At 35.2% G+C, this 14,136-nt stretch overlaps 1 protein-coding gene across 3 annotated transcripts in view; it reads left to right on the top strand.

Annotated features, from left to right (window-relative positions):
• The window catches only part of LOC125163600 (bifunctional heparan sulfate N-deacetylase/N-sulfotransferase 3), a 192,256-nt gene that overhangs the window by 160,325 nt on the left and 17,795 nt on the right, over positions 1-14,136 (top strand). For all 3 annotated transcript variants that reach the window (XM_047855588.1, XM_047855589.1, XM_047855590.1), the window contains exons 8-11: positions 614-710; positions 4,751-4,874; positions 9,154-9,328; positions 12,328-12,498. In XM_047855588.1, the coding sequence (XP_047711544.1) occupies positions 614-710; positions 4,751-4,874; positions 9,154-9,328; positions 12,328-12,498 (567 nt within the window). The remainder of the gene's footprint in view (positions 1-613; positions 711-4,750; positions 4,875-9,153; positions 9,329-12,327; positions 12,499-14,136) is intronic.

The raw sequence follows: 14,136 nt of genomic DNA, 5'->3' as shown, positions 1-14,136 counted from the left end.
GCTCACTATTTTAAAACACACACATGTAGGGGCGCCTGGGTGGCGCAGTCGGTTAAGCGTCCAACTTCAGCCAGGTCACGATCTCGCGGTCCGTGAGTTCGAGCCCCGCGTCGGGGTCTGGGCTGATGGCTCAGAGCCTGGAGCCTGTTTCCGATTCTGTGTCTCCCTCTCTCTCTGCCCCTCCCCCGTTCACGCTCTGTCTCTCTCTGTCCCAAAAATAAATAAATGTTGGAAAAAAAAATAAAAATAAATAAAACACACACATGTGTACACACACACACACACACACACACACACACACACACACACAATTAAGATGTAGAACGGCCAAAAGCAGAAAAAATACTAAATCCTCAGTGCTATGAGGCTGTCTTCCCTCTCCCCAACCCCTCAGTAGACACTCAACTTCAGGATGGAAGGGTTGGTTGGATGGAAAGGGTTCAGGATGGAAAGGGTTACTTGAAAGCTTCCATGATGCCACTTCAAAGCTTTCATTTAAAAGAAGTCGCATAGCTTTGCTTCCTGGAATATCTTTTCAAGGACAGAAGTTGAAAAACTCTAGCATAGTGGCCACTTATCAAAAAATACATCTCTGTATTCTTCTCCCATTTAGAATCCTTGTGATGACAAACGCCACAGAGACATTTGGTCTAAAGAAAAAACCTGTGATCGTTTACCAAAATTCTTGGTAATAGGACCCCAGAAAACTGGTGAGAGCTTTTTGTTATGATTAACCAAACAGTATAAAATTCCTGATGACTAGACAGTGAGTTCTTGTCATAAAGAGTTTTCAGAATTCCTATATATACTGATGGATGAATAACACATTGGTTCTCTGACATAATGTTTGTTTAGCTTGATAATGTATTTAAATGCTTGTCAAGGAATTTTTTAAAGTGAAAAAGATGAAAATAAATGTCACACTGTTTGAATATCCAGCAATTTGGTAGAAAATATTCCTTTTTTGCCAAAGACCTTAATTGAAAAATGTTAACATTTTTAAATGTTTAACATGTTTAAAAAGTGACTGACAGGATTTCATCAAAAGTCGAGATAAACACATATAAGTATCGATAACTCTTTATAATAAATCCCTTCCAGAAAAAGCCTCTTCCTGCCATCTTCCTGATATAGTTTATCTCTAAACTATTTCTTGCAGAGATGACTGTTTTCTAAAAATCTAAAGGATGTTTGACAAGCAGAATTCCAGACATAAACAAAACTTTGTGCTAACAAAGGCATTTACCCATACCCAGGAGAAATCTTAAATTGGCATGCAATTTTTGTGCCTTTTCTTAAATTGGCATGCAATTTTTTCTCCCCATAAACTTCTTGTTTCTTTAAGAATCAGTATTAAAATGAAGCCCGGTGGAAGCTTTAAAATGCCAAATATCCATGCTCTTTCCTGCATGATAAATTATTTGGGGCTCTCGGATTCTGGCTTCACAGAAAACAGCCATTTCAACCATATCCCTTTCTAAGGGGAATACCTTCCGTCTCCTCATTTCTCTAAAAATAACTGGAGAAAATTTTATGTAATGTACACAGAGAGGTTAGCCTATTCATTTTCTCTTAGTCCCATTTGCCAATATCAATCTGAAAACAATAATAAATATGATAAATACTTTTCTTGTCCTTGTTTATTTCATTCGGCCTTATGTATTTTAAAGTCAAGAGGCAGCTAGAAAAATATCTAAAGTCAAGTCTTTTCAGCGAACTCCCACTGTCATTACTGATCATGTCTCTCTGAAGCGTGGCATATCGAGTTCACTCCAGAAAGCCCTGCAGGAAGGGCTGCCTCTTGTTCCATGCTAGATGTGCAGACATTTAAAAATCATGGTCAGATGGAAGAATCAGTACTTGCCATCTTAAACTCAGTTGTGTTTCCAAATGTTTATGTTACAATTATATATGACATTTACCTTTGGAAGAAAATTTTTTATCTCTTTTTATGGAAACTAATTTTTTTCCCAGTTCTGTAGTGGTATAATTTACATGCATTAAAAGTCACCAATTTTAAATGAAAATTCTGATGAATTTTGACAATTGTACACAGTTGTGTAACCACCACAACATTCTGTCTCAAAAACAAAACCAAAAAAAACCCCACTTCTGTCTCCCTAAAAAGTTTCTCCACCCATGTGCCTTTGCAGTCAATGCCCCTCCCCCATCCTCAGTCACAGGAAACTACTTTCTGGTACCATAGTTTTGCTTTTCTAGAATTTCATATAAATGGAAGAGTAAAATGTGCAGTCTTGTGCATTTGACTTCTTTCACGTAAGATAATGCTTTTGAGATTCATCCATGTTACTATGTATATCAATATTTTGTGAAGTTGATTTTTTAAAAGGATAAACATATCTTCTCATCAGTTACATAAAAATTAAATAGCTTCATTTTAACTTTAGTTTCATCAGAAGCATTTTTCTGAATACTTTTGCATAGATGTATATTCTTAAGCATATTCAAATATTTTTAGTGTTGAAACTGACAAAAAATAAAACTGAAGCTTTATGGATGGTTATTTGAATGTGTGTGTCTATGATTAGGTGGTTGTTTTACATACATACACACATTAAACACATTCAAATACACACACATAGGACAGTTTATTCAGACCCAAGAATAAGTGTAGGTAAAGACAGAGTTCAGAAACCACAATCTAACAATTTTCTGACCACTGATAAATTATATTATACCTTTTACTGACTATGTGAACAATTACATGTCTATTTTTTCAGTTTGTCTTATTAATGCTGATCATGCTATTAAAAGCAAACAATATGATTGAATACAATTCTTAAAAATAAAATTCAGAAAAGAATGCTTTCAGTTGATCTAAGAAAGGGACTAATTCTCTTTTCTTTTTTCACATTATAATGGTCATACTTCCTATCCTCACAAAGACTTTTTTTTTCAATTTTTAAACGCATTATTGAATTTTTATCTCATAAAAGCTGTTATTTTAAAAAATACTTTACTAATATTGAGATATGAAGCTATTTAGGTACTTTTATACAGATTGTCTTACTTGACCCTCATAAAACCCTGATAGCTAAGTATTTTTCCCCCACTACACAGATAAGAAAACTAAGTCTCAGCTTAGATATTTTTGTTCACCTTCACACAACTGATAAGTGTTAGAAATAAAATCCTGATCCTAGAATTTACCTGACTCTAAACACCATGTTCAAGAAAGCTTTACTCTACTACGGATTTCAAGTAATGGAACATTTTTCCCCCAAATAAGTTTTAGATTTTGTTACACATTTCTTTTAAGTTGTGGTTTTCAAAGTGTACTGAATCAGAACCTCTGGGATAGGGTTCGATTCTCTGTGTTTTAACAAGACCTCCAGGTTAGTCTAAGGCATGCTAAAGTGTGAGAACCACTGTTTTAGGTCAAGCTTGTGAAGAGCATTTTTATTTTGTATATCATAGATTACTATGTTTCATTCCTCACAGGTACCCATGGGTATAGATAAAATGTTCATAGTTTGGCTAAGATATAATCTAGAAACACTGCCTCTTTCAATTCATTGTTTTAGACAGTTTTGCTCTTGACAGAGTTATTTTAACAAATTTTCTGTTGTGTTGATATACTAGATTTAAGTACAATATTAAATAGAGCTTGTCAGAGAGATAAGAAAATTCAAAATTTAATACAGACGGCAACATGACATTATTACTAAGCAAAATCAGAAAGTAATTTCTCCAAGTGAGAGAAATGTTATAAGGCCATGTCTGAAGACCATTGCTAGCTCTTATTGACTTAGAGTATAATTCACAGGTCCCGCCCCATCAGATTGTATAATGATATAAACCACATTAGAGCAGAGAAGTGGAAACTAGAGCCTTAAGAAGACTGAATACATGGACCAGAAATATTTTAATAGTATGATTTTATAAACACAATTACAATTACAGCAAGCATGTGGTTAAATTTTAGGCAAACTGAACTCAGATTGTCTTTTTCTTGTAGCAACCTAATCTGTACCCTTTAGCTCATAATTTAGGCTCTAAAACACTAATTTTACAGTCTATGACATTGCTCATTTTGGAAAAAAAATCATACTCTTGATCCCCAATAGTCACAGATCCATATGGGCACTTGTGATATGCCATTCTCTTTCCAAATTGCAAATTTTATGTTATATCACTAAGAAAGGACACAATTTTTTTCCAAAAACCTATTTTCGATATCACATTTTTAAGTAAGCATATTCAAATTTAAACAAACGTGTTGAAAGTTTAAATTCTGTCTCAAATTTAATCAGCTTTCATAGGCCTTAGGAAGAACTTATAGGAGAACTCAGCTACATGATTTTAGTGATGTAATATCTTCTATTAAATAATGATGTCTTTCATTCATATAATGCTTTATTAATACCAAAATATCTTCAGGTTCAATATATCTTTTCATCCCCAGAGAAAGTCTATGAAATAAGCAAGGCAGGTGACTTTCCACCAAAAAAGCCAAGCTAAAAGCCAAGTCACAGACCAAATCAGTGATTGAGATGAGGTCAAAAACCAGTTCTCCTAGTCCCTGCAACAAGCCTTTTCTCACATCACACTTAACTCCATTTTTCCAATATGCTTCTTTTAAAATGCTGATTATTCAGTTTAATTCAAGGAGTACTAATATGTATCTGTTTGGATCATTACAATACTTGGTATATTAATGACTTTGAAATGCTAATAGTAGGAATCTGTTTTCATTTAATTAATTTTTAAACCTCTATTGTCTTTTCAGGAACCACTGCTTTGTATTTGTTCCTGGTTATGCATCCTTCCATCTTTAGTAACTCCCCCAGCCCAAAAACCTTTGAGGAGGTACAGTTCTTTAATAGAAATAACTACCACAGGGGGATTGATTGGTAAGATGGGTTATTAGTATAAATCTAAAAGTATATATACTATGCACAGTATAAAAATTAGTGCTAATATTTATAAACATAGAAGCTTGTAGCCACAAATAAAAGTTATCCTCTGTACCTTGGAAATGGAGTCAATAAAATGAAGAAGCACAGAAATTATTCATAAGAAATTTTTCTCAGTTTGTTATGGGACTCATTGCTTCAAGAGGCCCACATGTAATCTGAATTTGCATTAATTATCTTTGATGGTTATTACAGATACGAAGTTAGAGAAATACTGTAACACCCAGAAATTTCATTCCTCTCTCTTCTTAAAACACTTTCATAGCTTTCTCTTCCTGTGCACTTTGCATTAAAGTGATGCTACAGTCCCTCTATATATTTTTTTATTTTGCTTTGGCATTTTAGGTTAAAAAAATAAATAAATAGAACTAGAAATTTGTGTATATTTCATGAATAATGAAATAAATGAAATAAGTGAAATAAAGCTATCAGCAATATTTAATTTTTGGTCTTGAATTGAAATAAGAACTATATCAACCATGCAAGGAAAATAGTTAAATTAAAAATAAAAGTTAAAATGTCAAATACATACAAAATATAATAATATAGTAGGAATATATGTTGCAAATTAACATGCTAATCACAAAATATATCTGCAAGTCTTGCTGTTAAGGTAGAAATTCTAGGCAGAAAGTGATATGAAAGAATGGAATTTTTATAATAATTCTAGGGCATGAGCATAAACATTTTGCATGTATTTTAGCATAAAGGTTGTTATATATTAACTTCTGTTGTCAAATTGCATGATCTCAATTTCATAAGTATCGCCCCCCTCAAGAGTTGCTTGTGTGTGGTCCAAATGGAAAGAAAAGAAATGAGTTGAGGATAATTTGAGCACCTACTAGGAATTACATATATTCTAACTGCAATATATTTCACTGCCAACTCTTCAAACAGGGCTTGATATTGATTAATTGTATGGTGTTAAATAACAACTGTGAGAACCAAGAAAGCATCAACCACTTCAGCTGCTATTTGACCACTGACTCAAATATATATGCCTGTGTACAGTAGAATAAAAATATGTTAACATTAGGACTAAAGGGAGTGATTAAAAGCTGCTTTAAAAGGGAGGGGGGGGGGGCGTGCCTGCATGGCTCAGTCGGTAAAGCGTCCAACTCTTGATCTCAGCTCAGGTCTTGATCCCAGGGTGGTGAGCTCAAGCCCCACACTGGGCTCCACTCTGGGTGTGAGGCCTACTTTAAAAAAAGAAAAAAGTGGAGAGGAATGCAATACTTGAACTCTCTGGGATTTAAGAATATCTCTAAGAATAGGGGTGCCTGGGTGGCTGAGTCAGTTAAGCGTCTGACTCTTAGTTTAGGCTCAGGTCATGATCTCACAGTTCGTGAGTTTCAGCCCCACATCTGGCTCCTCGCTGACAGTGCAGAGCCTGCTTGGGATTCTCTCTCTCCCTCTCTCTCTACCCCTCCCCTGCTCACTCTCTCTGTCTCTAAATAAATAAATAAATAAATAAACTTTAAAAAAAAGAATATCTGTAAGAATAATCAATTTTTTAAAAGTTGTTCAGAAGTCAGTAATGTATATAAGGCACTATAACAGGACAAAAAGTCCCTTAAGCAGTTTACAAAAAGATGACATAAATAAGTAGAAAGCTAATGATTTTAAGTGCAACTCACTAAAAACACCTCAATTGCAAACACTTTTGCATTGACAAATTATATGTTGATAAAAGACAACACAAATAATAAAAGTACCTGCAAATGTCAGTCTATTATCAGTAACTCTGGCTTTGCTGTCAATGATGTCAGATGTATAAACAGTCCTCAGGCTGTGTCTCTCTGTGAAGTGTCAGCACCTCCATAGTCCCTTTGGGACCACAGAGCCATAAAGTGGAAGAGTTTGATAGTAGGTCTCAGCATGCCAAGGTGGCTTACAGAATTAACACAGGCACAGTGAGTCTGGATCCATGGGAACTGCTTTTCCTAGAAAACTGGGGAAAACCAGGGCTGCCTGAACTGACAGGCAACCTAAACACAAGCTGAGGATAAAAGCAAAGTAGGGCAGATGAAAATGAGAACACTCCATCTTTGGTAAAATAGCCAACATTTACAATCAGGAGATCAAGAGAAATGTTTGATTCATACAGACACTTAAATTTTATATTCTGTGGTTTGGTATTATTTTTTATAATTACATGGGGATGAAGTGAAGGCTTGGACTGGTACTTGGGGAGCCCTAACATCCTCTTAGCACTTAGAACTTCTAAATGTCTTGATCTAGCTGTGAGTTAAATCACTTAGAAATACTCACAGTCAACCCAAGTAACAAATAAATGTGGAATATTGCAAAAATCACATCTTTCAGTAAAAAAAGATGGTGAGATATTATGAAAGTAGCCAAGCTTAAACAAGGCAGGCATTCACTTTTAACTAGAGTGGTTTACACTCTAGTTTGCTCACCAGTTCTTTACATAATCTGAATTCATATTCCCCAGATGTTACCTATTTGTACCCTGAAAATATGAAGCTGATTTCTTATTTACCTGTTCATCAGACATTTTACAAGTGCCTCTAAGTGCCAGCCACTACACTAGAAAAATGTGGGCATACTGGCAAACAAGAACTGGCCCCTGCTTTTTCCATGAGCCTCTGGGGCCAGGCAAAATCAATACATTATAGGTCCAAGATCCAAAACTGCGTGAAGAGGTTTTTAAGGTCTAAACTGTTACAGGTATAGAGAGGACTGCTGGGAAAGTGGGACCATTTTTAGAAACTAAAAGTTACTCAGAATTCAATACCTTCTGCCCTTCTTTTGTGATTTCCTGAGCCTTTCTCAGAATAAGCAAGGCTGAGACAAGCTTGGACCAAATAAGGTATCACTAGACACTTGGGATAACCTTAGCATCTCTGGAACCAGGGTGAGCATCTAACTTAAGAAATATCTTAAAATGTGGCACTTTCTACAAATAGACTATACACCAAAACAGCAGATCAAACTTTCCAGAAATTTTTATATATCTGTTTCCCCCTAAAAGGATGCCAGAATGACATATCACCAAGGCAATTTCCAGAAAACATAAAAGGATTTCTTTACTGCCCTGAGTTTCAAGACATCACTTTGTTGTACCAGCCAAACTTTGCAATATGTTAACAACTGGAATCCTACCAGAAGCTTTATCGTGTGAGATGACTAAAAGAAAACAACGTACTGCATAAAGAAGTCATCACAGAAATGCTAATGACTCTCTTGCTCAGTAACTACTGAACTACCCTATCTTGGTAGCCCAAAGTCATGATGGCTTATGAACTGAAGAGGGTGGGAGTGGAGGATGAAGCCATTATGATCAAATGTAAGAAACCCTAGAAGTTAAATTTGCACGTGCTCTCCAAAAAAGGCTCTTTTTCCTTTAAAAGTTGTCCCTTAGTCCCTCAGAAATATCTGTTATCACATGCTGAATTAGTTTATATTTGACAGCTTTTGTACAGATGAGACATTATACAAATTCTGTTATGTCTTACATTTCTGTGTGTAAGGCTTTAGCTATTCCTATGTTCATTCTGCTGGTGATTTACATTCTCACCCCACTTAAGGATATAGGACCTGACCTTGGGAAATTTGATAGAATTTTATATTTAGAAATATGTACATACTTTTTAAAATTTTATGAATATTCTAAAGAATATAAATGGCTCTAAATGGAAAAAATGTTAAGCAAATAGGCAATGTTTACACCAGATGTGTTCTGCACTTAAACATTTTATAGTTGAATGCAACCACAGCACCACATTAGTGAGAAGGAAATTATTTCACTTGTGATGAAGTTAAAAACATTTTGTCTAAGTCCTTTTAGAATGTCTTTGAACTGAACATATCATCTGTTTTGATCAAATTTTCCTTTTGGTTCAGCACTCACACATTTTTCTCTGTAAAGTATTTCTGCATTTAGATACATTTTATATAGTTAGGATGATTATTGTTCCAGTTTGATCATTCTGTGTCTACATTTTTGCTATCTCCCATACCTTTTTTTTTCGGATAGTAAGCAAAACAAAAAGAAAATGTATTTAGAAAAGCATTCTCAAGATACATTATTAGTGTTTTATACACTTTTCCCTTGCAAACTGTATAGAACAGATGCCTTATAGAAAAGGGCTTTTGTTTAGGAAACAAATGATTTGTGGGATACCTGTGACATCTACAGTCACCAGAGTATGAGTATAAACCAGTCTTATTTTGAGAAATATTTCTTTTCTAGGTATATGGATTTCTTCCCAGTCCCATCTAATGTCACCACTGACTTTCTGTTTGAAAAGAGTGCCAATTACTTCCACTCAGAGGAAGCTCCTAAAAGAGCAGCTTCTCTGGTCCCGAAAGCAAAGATCATTACCATCCTCATTGACCCCTCAGACCGAGCATATTCCTGGTATCAGGTAAGAAAAATACAGACAGAATCTAACAGGTAAGAAGGGGACTATGAAGAAGGGGAGATGGTTTGCAGCAATAGCAACCACCTCAGGTCTCAATAAAAGAGTAGATTTGCTAGTTTTATATCTGCATAAAAGTGGATAAAGTTTTCTTTGTTTCTGGAGATACTTTCTCAAGTTTTTTTTTTAATTTTGCACTAATTGAATAAAATATATTAATGAAGTGAAAATATAACAAAATATTATGTATTTGGATGTGCATATGTGCTTCTACACATCTGCATTTTGAAAAAAATAGACTAAGGGCCCCATTTCCTTGGAAACTATAAAGTTAAGATAAATGTGAAATGCTGTATTCAGAAACTCCTTATCTGTTATTAGACTAGTATTACTTCTAACCAGAGGTCTACACCAAGACACGTAATAATTAAGATGGCAAAAAAGTAGTGATAAAGAGAGAATTTTTAAAGCAGCAAGAGAAAACAGTCATATACAAGGGAAATTCCATAAGTCTATCAGCTGATTTTCAGCAGAAATCTTGTAGGCCAGAAGGGAGTGGCACGATACATTCAGGAAAAAACCTGCAACCAAGGTTATCATTCAGAATAGAAGGAGAGATTGTTTCCCCGACAAAAAAAAAAAAAAAAGTTAAAGGAATTAATCACCACTAAATCAGCCTTCTGAGAAACATTAAAGAGAATTCTTTGAGTGGAAAGAAAAGGCTATAATCCAGAGTAAGAAAATTATGAAAAGAAAAAATTTCACAGGTAAATGCAAATGTATAATAAAAATAGTAGATTAATCACTTATAAAACCAGTATACAGGTTAAAGCATAAAAGGACTAAATCAATTATATCCACAAAAATCATTAAGGGATTCACAAGATAAAAGGATGTAGAAGTGTGACATCATATACATAAGATGGGGGAAGTAAAAATTTAGTGTTTTTAAGATGGGTCCAAACTCAAGCAACCACCAACTTAATATAGACTGCTATATGCATAAGATGTTATATATGAACCTAATCGTAATCACAAATCATAAACGTATAGTAGATACCCAAAATGATAAAGAGAAAGGAATCCAAGCATAATAAGAAAGAAAGCCATCAAACCACAAAGGAAGAGGACAAGAGAAGAAAGGAACAGATAAGACCTATAAAAACAATTATAAAACAAGTAACAAAATGGCAATAAGTACATACCTATCAATAATTACTATAAATGTAAAATGGACTAAACGCTCCAATCAAAAGACACTGGGTGACTGAATGGATAAAAAAGCAAGACCTATCTGTATGCTGCCTGCAAGAAACTCACTTCAGACCTAAAGACACATACAGATTGAAAGTGAAGAGATGGAAAAACATTTACCATGCCAAAAGAAGCAAAAAGAAAGCTAGGGTAGCAATGCTTCTTATATCAGACAAAATAGACTTTAAAACAAAGACTGTAACAAAAGACAAAGAAGGATACCACATAATGACAAGGGTAATAACCAAAACAAAACAACGAAACCAAAAACTCCTTATCTGAAACCCTGCACCTGGGTTGGAACTAAGTCTGCTTCTCTGTACTAAAGTGAATGCACATAGCTCTGATCTTGCAGGTTAAGAGTGGTACATTCCATTTCCACTGATAGGATTTCAAACAGATAATTCATGACAATCTATAATATTAGAGAATAAAGTTTCTCAGCACTGGGTCCTTTTGTTATTTAACAAAAGTAGTTTTTCCATATTCAAAAAGGAAGAACAGATTGTCAGGAAAGGTTTTGTGGCTGAGACAGAGTAGGGGAAAGGTCATAATAAAGCAGATGGAATCTTAGATAGGCAGATTGATAATAATCTGCATAATAGGAAGTGAGACAGCCTGGAAAGCCGAAATCCACAACTCCACACTAAGCATTGACGCCAGACTCCAACAGCCATCTTTTAAATCATAGTATACAGCAAATTGTAAATTGACTGATTAGATTTTGTGCCTTTTACCTTTTCTACCAGGTATCTGGAGAAAAGAGAAATAAGCCTTAATTGACTCAAAGAGAAAAGAAAATTGGAACTTGGCAACCACTTAGCCCCTGAGAAATTGAGAATTTACCATAAAAGGAGGTTTCAAGGCTGTAAGCTAACAAAATGTCCCAAATATTATAAATAAATCACTCTGTACTGGCAAAATGCAGGCCTTAACAAAGTCTAGTAGTGTTTGTAGTGTAGTAATTTGAATCTCAATTGCAGCAAATTTGCTATTCAACTAGATGTGGTAAACATCCACAAACCTACCACTAAGCCTGAATATTTATTGGTCAATTTAGGGAAAAGGTGATTTCTTCAAACCCATGGGCCTCAGCCTGAGCCATTATGAAACACTTTCCTATTTGGATTGCTGCTTTCTGCATTTCTGTACAATAAATGATTCTGATTCATCACAAAGGAAGGTTACCATTAGGTAAAATAATCTTGGCTTTTAGATGCTAGGTAGTATATGATAAAAGCTGTGCATTTCAGATAATGTACATGTCAGAGTTTTAGGTAGTTTTTCCATTTAAAATAGCCAGTAGGGCTTTTCTAATCTAAAACTGCATTCTAGATGGAGCAAAACTGTGGCAGACCAGTAGAGTGCTTGTGTATTATGGATACTCAATGGACATAACAAATGGTTTGCTTATGGGCTGAAAGGGGGGCATTAATGCAACTTTCAAAAGTTTACATTCAGAATAAATATATACACTAAGGAAACAACTCAGTAAAGTTAGTTAAGGAAGCCTATCAATAAGAATTCAGCCTCTGCCAAATAAGTTCTCAAAAATATTCCCTCATCAGTGTCATAAGTTTAAATCCTGATGCTCCAAGCAAACATTTTCATCCCTTATTAATTGCAAAACAAATAACTCTCCAGCAGTGAGTCACTCCTTCCTTTAGCTTCGAGACTTGTCGCAGAGATTGGTTTTTAATTATTCATGCCTATAGTTCAAGTTAGTTTAATTATCCACCTTTTCATCATAGCATCAGCGATCACATGAAGACCCTGCAGCTCTGAAGTTCAGCTTTTACGAAGTGATCTCAGCTGGTCCCCGTGCACCCTCCGAGCTTAGAGCCTTGCAGAAGAGATGTTTGATCCCAGGGTGGTATGCCAGCCACATCGAGAGATGGCTTGTTTATTTCCCTCCCTTTCAGGTATTGAGCAATAAGAATTTCCATCATGTTACAATCTCATTAAGTTGATGACTTTGCCTCCAGGATAGAGGAAATTTTTACTCATTAAAACATTACTGGCTTTTACTCTTTAGTTGTAAATAATAAGACTGTGGCAAGGAATAATAGTTAGGCAGAGGTAGACAAACTGTTTAATTTTCTTTCTAAAAGTATTTCAGGATAATTCTCCCTGCTGTATTTTCCAGTGCATACCCTTCCTGATTGTCAAGAACTTCAAAAGCTTCATATCCCTGATTCTTATTCTGTGAATAAAGCTTGAGAACATCTTAACCAAACAAGGCAAATAATGTTTTTCTTAATTAAGTGTCATTATTTCCCTTTGAACCACCTTGCTGAATTTTTCATGAGCTTCTTGCCTTCTTTGCTTCTCTTTTTTGCTAGACTTCAACCTAGATTGCAAACTCAGCCCCTCCATTAGATAGCTTAAAGCAGTCCAGTCACATCAGACGTAGTGTATGCTTGTGTATCTAGGATTGTGCTGTCCAGTGTGATAGCTCCTGCCACATCTGGCTATTTAAATTTCTACTAAAAGTATATAAAATTAAAAATTTAGTTGCTCAATGACATTAGCCACACTTTAAATGTTCCATAGCTACCTTTTAGACACCACAGCTATAGAACAATGCCCATAGTCACAGAACATTCTAGGGAACAATGCCAGTCTAGACTGTATAGAAATATTGGAGAAGAGGCATGAGCAGAAGTTGCACTGCACTCTTTGTGGTCCTCCATTATGGTCACCTGTCATTCTTTTTTTTTTTTTAATTTTTTTTTTCAACGTTTTTTATTTATTTTTGGGACAGAGAGAGACAGAGCATGAACGGGGGAGGGGCAGAGAGAGAGGGAGACACAGAATTGGAAACATATGGTCACCTGTCATTCTATCTTCTGGGCCACACCCCTCCCTCATTAGAGTAACAAGCAAACTCTTCCCCTCAGTCAGTTCTGAAGAACTTCTGTCCACATTCAGGTTCACTGGGAGTCTTGTCTTTTTCTCCAAATGGATTATCTAAGTATTTCTTAAAACTTTACAGTGCTACTCCTTTGAATGGACTCAAGGAGAATGACATGTCCTCTGTCTCATTACACCTAGTCTTATTACAACTTTTCTTCTTTTCTACAGTGTTCCTTCCAATCTTGAATGATGTAATCATTGTTTTGCCTGTTGTTGGTGGGGTTTTCTTAAGATTTTTTTTAAGTAATCTCTATACCCAACATGGGGCTTGAACTCACAACCCCAAAATCAACAGTCATATGCTCAACTGACTGAGCCAACCAGGCACACCAGTTTTGCCTATTTTAAACTTGGTTTCCATTTGTGATGTGTAATCACATTTCTTAAGCTCATTTGGTCCCCTCAAGTGGCTTTTTTGTTTTCATAGTATTTTGGGGACTTCTCAGATTACAAAACCTAAGTACACTTAATCAGTGTGATTTATTTCTTATTCTAAGTCATTAATGAGATTGGTCTGGTTAAGTCTAACAACAATGTATGCAAATGCCCTCAGTAGAATGTCTCTCATTGACTAAATTCAGAGTGCACAAATTTTTAATTATACAGTTACACATCTAGCTTCAATGTGCATTGTCTTTTGTTTT

This window comes from Prionailurus viverrinus, chromosome B1 (genome assembly GCF_022837055.1).
Source record: "Prionailurus viverrinus isolate Anna chromosome B1, UM_Priviv_1.0, whole genome shotgun sequence".
NCBI classification, from domain to species: Eukaryota; Metazoa; Chordata; class Mammalia; order Carnivora; family Felidae; genus Prionailurus; species Prionailurus viverrinus.
Note: the sequence above shows the minus strand (reverse complement) of the source record. Positions and strands in the feature narration are given on the sequence as shown.